The sequence below is a fragment of the Callospermophilus lateralis genome, chromosome 15, assembly GCF_048772815.1.
Source record: "Callospermophilus lateralis isolate mCalLat2 chromosome 15, mCalLat2.hap1, whole genome shotgun sequence".
NCBI classification, from domain to species: Eukaryota; Metazoa; Chordata; class Mammalia; order Rodentia; family Sciuridae; genus Callospermophilus; species Callospermophilus lateralis.
In genome coordinates this window covers 81,026,411-81,036,801 of record NC_135319.1, presented here as the reverse complement: position 1 = coordinate 81,036,801, position 10,391 = coordinate 81,026,411, and the positions used below count along the sequence as shown (strand labels likewise).

The 10,391-nt window shown below is 51.3% G+C and overlaps 1 protein-coding gene across 2 annotated transcripts in view; it reads left to right on the top strand.

Moving 5' to 3' along the window:
• The first annotated feature begins 466 nt into the window (after positions 1–466).
• Hspa12a (heat shock protein family A (Hsp70) member 12A) overlaps positions 467–10,391 on the top strand; it is a 63,929-nt gene continuing 54,004 nt past the window's right edge. The window contains exon 1 of one of the 2 annotated variants that reach the window (XM_076834968.1): positions 467–608. In XM_076834968.1, the coding sequence (XP_076691083.1) occupies positions 566–608 (43 nt within the window). In that variant the 5' untranslated portion in view covers positions 467–565. Of the gene's footprint in view, positions 609–7,831; positions 7,871–10,391 lie in introns of those variants that run through there. The other variant, XM_076834970.1, reaches the window with a different exon arrangement.

Below are 10,391 nucleotides of genomic sequence, written 5' to 3'. Positions count from 1 at the left end.
ATGCAGCATCCTCGGGAGGATAGGTTTTGTGTGGTAGGCTTCGGGCTTCGATACGTGGTGCCTTCTAAAGAGGGTCCCAGGGTCTCCGACACCAGTCCCCAGCTGCTCGCCAAGCCGGGTACCTTGCGCACGCCTTGCGTGCGGCCAAATGGGCGAGCCGCTGAGCTCCGCGCGCGTCACCATCCATCGCCCCCATCCATCGCCCCCATCGCCAACGCGGAGGCGAGCGATGGGTCTCCAAAGCGAAGGGAGAGGAGGGGGCCCGGCCTTGGAGGGGCGACTCTGGGCGGGTGGGGCGCGGAGCCCTCGGGCGGGGCCCCTCGCGGCGCCGGCCTCCCAGGCTTTCCCGGCCGCCTGGCCTCGGCGGGGCGGGGCGGGGCGCGGGGCGGGCCGGGGAGGAGCGCGGGGAGGAGCCCGGGCTGCGGCGGTCGCGTCAGAGCAGTGCTCCCGCTGCCAAGAGGCTCAGACCCGGCCCGAGCGCTGCCGGGGACGCGGACAGGAACCCGCACCTGCACGGATCAGCGCTGCACCGGAGGCTCCCCTCGCGGGCCAGGGCTGAGCGACCATGGCTGACAAGGAGGCCGGCGGCAGCGACACCGGGCCCCGAGGTGAGCTCAGGGCGCGGGTCCTGCGGCTGCGGCTGGCAGTGTAGGGGAGGGATGAGGCACCCTCTGACCGGCGCCCCACAACCGCCTCGTGGATGATGGAAAAGTGGGTGCCCTGGCCCCAACCTGCCCTCGCGGGAGGGAGAGGCCAGGGTCAGCGCCTAGGAGGGAAGAGGGCTCCGGGAACTGGAGGTGGCCCACGGGTCACGTGCTCGGTTCCGGCCAGGGTGCGGACACTGCGACGAGGACTGCAGCCCCCGCTGGGGCACCCCTTCTGTCCCCGCCTCTGCGTGGCGCCTCCGGCGGGGCCGATTACGAGTTCGGATAAGAACCGCCCTTCTGTCCATCCCTGTGCACCGTGCTGGGGATGCCAGCGCTGGCCCGGTAAATGGCCGGCTGCTGGGTGGTCGGGTATCCCCAGAGGGTCATTTACGTGACTCAGCGAGGCGAGGGTGGGATCCTAGAGGAGGTCGGAGATTCGGACCTGTCCCCTTACTCCACCCTGCCGCGGCGGGACCCACGCGCCTGGAGTGGGAGCAGTAGCTCCCGCCTTAGGTTATCCCATCCCCTCCCCACCCATCTCCAAGGATTCCCTGGGCTTGGAAAGGGCGAAGCGGCAGGGGCTTGACAGTCCCCTCCTCGCCAGAGGTAGGGTGGGGACAGTGCGGAGGAAGGACATTTGTATTTTGGCCAAGGTGCCAGGGCCGCTCTCTTTGGGAGTGATTCGGGCACAGATGGAGGGAGGGAGAGCCAGAGAGAACCGGAGAACGAGGCCGGAGGAAGAGGAGGAGCAGCTCTTTGAGCCCAGGGCAGTAAATCAACCTTCGCCCGCGGTGGGAACGGGCTGGCCAGGATTCCGGTCTTCCTGTGAGTCCCAAGTGGGGAAAGTTGGGCGCCAGAGACGCCGGGCGTCCCTGACCTGCAGGGCCTTGGCGGGAGCAATCGCCCAAGAGGAGCGCGGCCCAGCGGCTTTCCCTGGAGCTCCAGGCCAGCCGTCTTGGGAGGACGAAATTAAAATGCCCGGACGTAAGGGAAATCCAGCCAGGAAAGACTCGCCCAGCTTTGCCTGGACCCCAAAGTCGGGGAAACTGAGGCCAGCAAGAGCACCAATAGTACAGCCACCATTGAAATTGCGCTCCCGGTCGGTGGCCGTGTCCCCCGCCCTCTGCTGCACTCGGAGATACACCTACCCCCTCCCCAGCCCATTGTTCCTGCGGATCTGGGAGGTGCCTCCCCACACGCACTGCAGTGATGGGGGAGTGCGGGTGGGGGCTGGGGGATCCTGACTTGACTCACTCCTGGGAGGGGAGGTGCAGAGCCCAGGCAGTGCCCAAACACCAAGCACCCAGAATCTGCCCCTCTCCCTCGACCTTCCTCAGCGGTCAGGCTCCGGCAAGGGTCTGACAGCTGTCTTTGTCTGAACACCCCTCAGCAGCTGGATGGGCTCATTTTTCCTCCACCTTTTTTTCTTTAAATTGGAAAACAAAATTTAGGATGATTCTAAGGGGTGTCAGAATTGCTAAAGCTTGAGAGTTAGTGAGCTAGTTTCTTGTCTCTCAGGCTGAGATAAAGTGTGGGTGGTAGAATCAAACAAGGTTGGGCATAGGATTTGTCAAATCAGAATTGCAAGCACAGTTATGCACCCACTTCTCAATACCGTTTTGTCTTATAGAATCATTCAGTACTCCTACTCTACACACACATACACACACACACACGCACACACACACACACACCCAACTGGTAGACATCCCCACCCAGGACGGGGAGACACATGCAGGGTGTGCTGGGTCACCTGTCACCACTCATCGGATTCCCTTAGAGTGTTTCTTTGCTTCTAGTGAGTTCAGGTGCACGGGTTTAGGACACAGCGACTAGAAGAGCAGGCTTCCCCTAGCAGCTCACTGTGCTTCTCTAGGGTGCCATCTCTTTATCTGCAAAATGGGAGATATTAATAGTATCTCATAGGAGCAGAGTCTGTCCCCTTCCACATCTATTTCTAAGGTTTCCTCATTTCATGTTGTGTGCTGGGCAATGAACATACATTATTTTATTTTTTAAAGCCTCTTAACTCCTGTTACCAGCATTTTCTTTACTGGTGGGATATTTAAACAAAGATTTAATGACCTATCTGAGGTCCCACATCTAGAAGTGTTGATTGGGATGCAGACTATCTGATTCCAGGGCTGGATATGGTCAGTGCTTGCCATCCTATCTGGTACATGAAGTGGTTGTGTTTCAGGTTATTTCAAGGATGCTACTGTTACAAAAGAATGAATCCCACAGGCATCAAACTATGTTGGGACTCTTATACAGTGGGACCCCTGGTTGTGGAGATGCTGGAAATGCTGGGGTGGGGAGCAAGTGGAGGTGCCCATGAAACAAAAATGGTAGTATGTTGTAGTTGTTGAAGCTGGGTGCTGAGTAGATGATGGTTCCTTACTATTCACTTTGACATGTTTGCAAATTTCCTTAATAGAATATTTAAATTAGTTGATTTTCAAACTCGGAAGGACAGCCGTTAATCTCTGGAGTGTACACAGTGGAAGCTGAAGTGATCCTCATCCCACATCTTCCTCATGTCCTGAGATGTTGGCACATAGAGCCCCAGAAGAACAAAATGAATTGAGTGGGGAAAGTGGCACAGAGTGGATAGCTCCTCTGGTGATGGACTTAGGGCAGGCTGGAACAATGGACAGCCATTCATTTTCTCAGGGAATGGGGGTTGAGGAAACCAGTGGTGGGAAGGCAGGTTCCCAGGGTCAGGGTGTTTTATTAAGCTTCACTGGTGGGTTTCTGTTTCTTACCAACTTGGCATTCAGTGAAAATAAACATTTTGGTCATTGACGTATATCAAGAATTTTGTGTATGCTAAAACCTGGGAATACTGAGTTGTCTCATTTAGCCCTGACCACACTTGTTGAATGAATGACTCTCTGGGCAGGGGAGAGGGGGTCTGAGGAGAATGCTGACAGATTTAGGGATACACAGTTGGAAAGGGACTGGGGAAGAGTAGGGACTGGCCTTGGGCCCGGGTGGTCAAGCCAGCAGCTTCTCCTAGCACATGCATGGCACATCATAGGCCCTCAGGAAATTGTGATGAGTGTCTAATTAAGTGAGCCTATGACTAATACAAAGTATTGCTGCCAAACTACAGGTGGAAGTGGAAAGGTGTTGTCTATGGCCCCCAAAGGAACCAAGAGAAGGTCAAGGTGATGCTCTGTGTTAGGGTTCTGGGGATGTGATCCATTTCTGTGCCTGCACCTGCCTCTGTAGCTATGTCCCCTGTACATGCCCTTCCCATACAGAGTCTTGTGTTTCCCAGAGTCCTAGGATCTCCCTTGGCCCAGACCCCTATGATCTCCTTTGGCCCTCAGTGCATACAGTTCACCCTGTCGGGGACATCTCTCTTTGTCAATCAAACTCCTATTCATCCTTCAGATCTCAGATCAGGTAATCACTTCTCAGGAAGTCTTCCTGGATCCATGTGTCCAGGTAAACTCTACCTGTGTAGTCCCAAAGCCTTTGGTACTTAGCCATTGGTGATGCCCTGGTGTTCATCATGTGCCTGTGATGTGCCCTTTTTTGCATGTCTCCCATTGACTTTTCCACCAACCCTGTGAGGCTGGTATCATCATTACCCCATTTTGCCACTGGGACAATTGAGGACTTAGAGAAATTTGGTGACTTGCCCAGGCAGTAAATGCTGGAGTCAGGATACAAGTCAGTCATGGACCCCAAAAGCTTGTTTCCCTCGGTGCCTTTTCTCTTGACAAGGTCATGGGCTGTGTCTTTCATTTCCATATTCTTAGTGAGGGCACATAGTAGGTACTTGATCGATGTCTTACTGTGTTGAATGACTGGCAGTCAGCAAGAGGAGAGAACACAGCAGTAGGCAATGGCATCTACATCCTGCCCCCTCCACAGTGGCACTTCTAGAAACTTGGATGCGCAGAAGTGGGCCAGGCTGGAGGGGGGAGGGGGACTCTGAAGAGATGTGGCTTTGATTCCAACAAGGCTTTGAGTGACGACTCAATCTTGTGGGGGCGAAATGCTCTCTTGTCTTATAAATAGGCCTCTTTGGTAAGGGAGAGAGCTCTTTTATTACTGCTGTGCATAATTAGAGTGGCAGAGGAATCAGGGGCTTTTAATGAATGAGTAGCATGTGGCAGGGAGGGAGCCCCTGCCCCCTGTGGGCACATAGGCCTGGGCTGGGGCTGGATGTCCCAGGAGAGAACAGGGTAGGCCCAGGAGATACCCAGAGAGGAGGAGGCAGAGCTCAGCAGGGAAACCGGCCCACAAAGGCCAGGCCTGCAGACCCTTGCTACATTCCTGGTGTTGAGGATGACTCTGTCCTGTTCTGCCAGATGTTCTGTCACACGTATGGCAGGTAGAGGACCAGAGTGGCCTAGAGTGCCAAAACTCCAACTAGACTTTCATTTCCTAGCCTGTGAATGGGGTGCACGAAACCTGCCCAGGTCTGTCCTGCCCAGCCAAGACAATAGATGAGAGGAAATGGCTTTGCCATCATCAGCCTGCCTATAGGAGGAATTGAGAGTGGCCTCCTTGCCTCTGCTTCTGTGCCCACAGGACTGCTGTTCATTTGCATGGCTTGGTGGTGGGTCAAGCTGGTCTGCTTGCTGGGAAGCTTTAGGAGAAGGGCAGATTGTGCTTTGAGTTTTCTCAGACTTGGGGCTACATGGGGACATGTTCAGATCCCAATTCCTTTAGACCTACAGTATTTCACTCTCTGAAGCAAACCCCTTGGAAGTGGTTTAGGTATCCCTGGGCATGCCTCCCACACCTGCAGATCCCACAGTGGGGCAGAGGGTGGTGGAGTGATGGCAGATCAACGGCCACTTAGGGGCTGGGGGCTTGCATGCTGGAGCTGTTCTCTTTGGCCAGAGGATGTCCCTTGCTGGGTTCAATTACCCGAGTGGGTCTCCTTTTGGGATCACCTGGAGAACTTCTACAAAGTCCTGATGCCCTGACTGTGATCCAGTGGACAGTCAATTTTACCAGTTAGGGAGTCCCACACATCCAGTGTCAAACATGGGCACAGCTCCTGAAGGTAGGGTGGAGAGGCAGGGAGTGGCAGACTGGTCATTTCCTGGCTCAGGGATGTCTGAGTCAGCAAACCTTTCTTAAGCTTCAGCTCTCTACCTATATCATATATATGTATATATTGTGAGATGGGGTTTCACTATGTTGCTCAGGCTGATTTTGAACTCCTAGGCTCAAGTGTTCCTCCTGCCTCAGCCTCCTGAGTAGCTGGGATTACAGGTTAGTACGGCCATACCTGACTCTTGTGTCATCTTATTTAATCTTCAGCATTATACCACAAAGTAGGTGTTTATTCACCAGGGGAAACTGAGGCTCAGAGAAGTTATGTCCATTCCCCAGGAAACATGGCTCCTAAGGATGATCAAGAGCAGAGCTCAGGGTTATTGGTTACAGGCAAGTCATGTCATATTCTCAGAAGACTGGTTTCCAAACTTCAGCCACTTGAGAATCACCTTCCTGATTCACTTGGTGTATGGATCTCCCCCCAAAGTGATTAACTGATTCTTTTAAAAATCAATATACTGCTTTTCAAAAAATGAATTTATTTTAGAAAGACTATTTTTATCAATTCCATAAGTCGAAAACCTGTGTCCCTCGCCATAAATAGGGGGTAGCCCAGGAATAAATGCATGGAGGCTCAATTGAGGTTATTGCACTTCTAGGGGACGCTTTTACCACTAGGAAGCTTTGAGTGGAGGCTGCACTCTGGGTCCAAAGGGAGCCTAGAAGTTTCTAGAGAGGGTTAGGAGAAAACACCACACTGACATGTTCTCTTTGATGGAATCAGACTTGAACAGAAAGAGAAGAGCTTTAGGACGTAGGGGATACATAGTAATTTTCATTCCTGACCTACTCTGATTTGACCCTCCAGAAACATGGGACTGGGAATGTGTGTTTTCAGAGTTCACCGTTGAATCCTAAAGTCAGGAGGAACCAGGATGAGATGTACTGGTAGCCCATGTGCCACCACAGCCACATCCTGCCCACCAGGGACATGGGATCATCTTCACAGGGACCCTGCACCAGTGTATACTGCTTTGGGGAGATGGGATAGAGAAGAAAGAATGTTCTATCAGAATTTACAGGGTCAGTTAGCTTGGATTCCGACCCTAGCTCTGGGATTCTGGACAAGTTACTTACCTGCTCCTTTTCCCCTCCTCAGTTTCCTCATCTGTAAAGTGGGAATAATCATAGTACACATCTCCGAGTGGATTTTATTTACTTACTCCCATATCCCAGGCTAAGTACCGAGCACATTTCCTTGCATATGGGTCATCATTGCCACTATCTGCAATTGTTATTTAAACTATGAATCCCATGGAGATGGGTGGGGCCATTATCTGTGGATGCATTTTGTTCAGAGGCTCAGATGGGAAAAGGGGCTAGCCTGAGAACCCACAGCCAGTTAGGGGCAGACAAGAACCACAGCCCTTTTGTCCAGCAGGTCCAAGACCTCGGAGGAAAGCTGTGCATCTTAGACTATTGGCCCCGTCACTTGGCCCTTTGCCACAGCTCCAAGCTCTCCCTGAGTTTTCTGATTAGGGCAGCCAGTGAGGTTCAAGGTCCTTGGCCTGTATCCAGTGCTGCTTGACCTCTGTCCTCAGATGGACTTCACCCCCACCCCAGGCCCACTCTGCCTGCAGTGTGGAGCCCCTTGCGGATGCTGCTCTGAGCTCCTGGGACCATCCTTCCTCCACCAGCCTTGACTGTGACCTGGAAGCTACAGATGTCCCCTGGGGCTCGCAGCTGCTCCACAGAACCCCTTCTGGGAAACCCTGAGCTGCAGAGTTTGGGCCTTGATTTTAGTGCCCTTATCTTTAAGAGTGCTTGTGTCCTGTTTGCTGGGATAGTTCTAGTGTACGCCTCTTGTCCCAGTGAAATTATTAATAGCGCCTCCTTTCATGTTCTAAATATCTCCATTTGAAAGCTGTACCATGGGGTTGCGCTACTTTTCTTTGTCTTCTCAGTCATGTGGGCCTCAAGTGGGGCAAGGCAGGCAGGAGGGTTTGGTTAAACTTGGACTTTGGGCTCAGACGCTGTGGGTTCAGATGTGTTTAGCCTCTGGGTTTAACACTGCTGCACCTCACTTTCTCCTGTGTAATCAAGGCTGATGAAAAATCCCTGCTGCATTGGGGTGCTGGAATTAAGTGAGAGGATCAATATGAAGTGCTTAGCAAGAGCTGGTATGAGGAGAGCTTACGGTAAGTGTTATTCTGTATTGTCTTCATGAGGCTGATTTGGGAGGTTTAATGATCCCATGTGGGCTCCGGGGCCAGATTGCCTGGCTTCAAATCTGAGTTGTGTCCTCTACCTGCTCTGCAACCTTGGTCAGTTACTTAACCTCTTAAAGGCTCCATCTTCTCATCTGTAAAATATGAATTATAATCATGTCTTCTTCACTGGCTTTTGTGAGGATGAAATGGATTCATTTGAGAAAAGCACTTACCACAGAACTGGGCGTGAAGTAGACACTAAATTAGTGCTAACTATTATGTTATTAGCTGTTGCTATAATTATGAATGAACATCAAGTTTATTCTTGTAAGGGAGGAGAGTTTATTCAATGTATTAGATTCCTGTTGCTGTTGAAAAGATTAACACCATTGTAGTTGCTTAAAACAATATAAGTTTATTAGCTTACATTCCTGGAGGTCAGAAATAGGCCTTAAACAGGTCTCACCAGGCTAAAATCAAGGTGTGGGCAGAGCTGTGTCTCAACTATATCCTTACCTCTCATGGCCCCTTCTTCCCTCTCTGCTTCCTCCCTTCTCTGACTCTGCCTCTTCCCTTCCTGCCTCCCCAGGCCCCTGATATAAGAACCTTTTATAAGGCCTGCATGTGTGATTCAGGGTAATCTCTCCATCTCAAGATCCTTAGTTCAACCATGCCTGCAAGATCTCTTTTGTCATGGAAAATAACAGAATCATAGGTTTGGGAATTAGGACATGGACATCTGGAGGGTGCTACTGTTGGGGTCTGCCTGGATTTAGGAGTGTTAGCTAGAGAGGCTCCTGCCTCCCTTGGGAGCTGTTGGAATGTTGGCGATGCTTCCTCCACAGTGTCTTACCTGGGCTGGTCCTCCTGCACCTGCTACATGTTGCCTGGTCTGGAATTTGGATTGTTGATCAATCCTTGACTTTGTCCCATTCAGTGGGGTCCTTGGAGGCACTGCTACTCTCCCAACTGGTTTAGTGTTTTCCCAGGGGTCCACGGCATCATTGAGATGAGAATGAAGACTTCTTGACTCCCAAACAGGGAAAACTATCAAAGTATTAAAGAATTAGGGGCGGGGGTTGTGGCTCAGTGGAAGAGTGCTTGCCTAGCGTGAGGCACTGGGTTCAATTCTCAGCACCACAAATAAATACATAAAGGTCTATCATCAACTAATAAATAAATAAAGAAAGAATTAGGAAAACATCTACAAAAAGCTTTGCATTCCATTTGCTCTTTCTATATAACAAACCATCCCAATATCTAATGGCTTAAAAATAATCATTTCATTTGCTCATAATTTTGTGGGCATGTCTCTGTTGGGTGGTTCTTTTGCTGGTCTTGCTTGTGCCTGTTACCATCTGGCAGCTCTGCTGGGCTGGACAGTCCCAAGATGGTCTCACTCACAGGCATGGGGGTTGGTGTGGGCCATAGGCGGGCCTTTTGGCCTCTGGGAGCCACTGGGGCTTCTTTGATATGGTGGTCTCAGGTAGCAAGGGGGTGAGAGAGAAAGTTCCAAGATCCCTGAGGCCTTGCTGCGAAGGCATGTAAAATCACTTCTGCTGCATTCTGGTGGCCAGTACAAGTCGGCAGGACTGGCCAGATACAAAGGTGGAGAAGTAACTCCAGCTCTCAGTGGGAAGCCCTGCAAGGGATCTACGACTGTGTTTAATCTAACAGTCAGCTTAACTAAACTGTTCAAAGAGTAAGCCTTAACAACTGCTATCACGTTTTAAAACAGCGGCTTGCCCATTACATCTTCTGTCTTCCGAAGACCTGCGAGTGCACAGATTCATTTTACAGTTAAAATTGTTGTGCTGTAACGGGCGTCTCCCAGGCAGGTGAATGGTGTTGGTGTGGGTGAAAGTTGTGTCGGCTTCTTTGCCGTTTTTCCCAGCACCTTTGTGTTTTGGTAGAGCAGGGTGCGCTTTCTCATGGTTAAAGAGTAACATATGAAGAACTGAAAAATAAAAAATAACTAAAAAGCTGAAAAGCTACAGACACACCAGCCTTTAGCACACATCACAGCTGTTTCTGTGATGTCCTTGCCCTTAAGGTCTTGAGGAGGCTGAGGCCACGTGAAGGAGCTGTAGGGACCTTGCTGTGTGAGAAAGAAGTGGGTGCAGGCGAGGCCCTGCATGGGTTTTAGTTCTGATAAGAATGTTCTCCTAAGAAGCAAGACCCTCAGGCCTTTCATCTCCAAGGAGGCGCTGGAGCTCCTGGCTAGTCTCGGCTTGACTGTGCCGGGATTTCTTTAGAGCTGTGTTGGTTTTGGGAACAGTTCTGGTAATGAGGTTCCTTAGGTGTTCAGCAATGTACACCATCTCAGTTTCCCCGGGGAATCCTGTTATTGGGAGCCTGTGGTTTTGTAGACGTGAAAATTTTCAGGAAAACATACCGCATCATGGCAGAGCTGCTTGCATTTACCTTTAATGTGGGACGAGTGGGATGGGTACATTTGCTCAGTCCACGAGTGGGGCCTTGCAAGGCTCAGCTGACAGCAAGAGCCTCT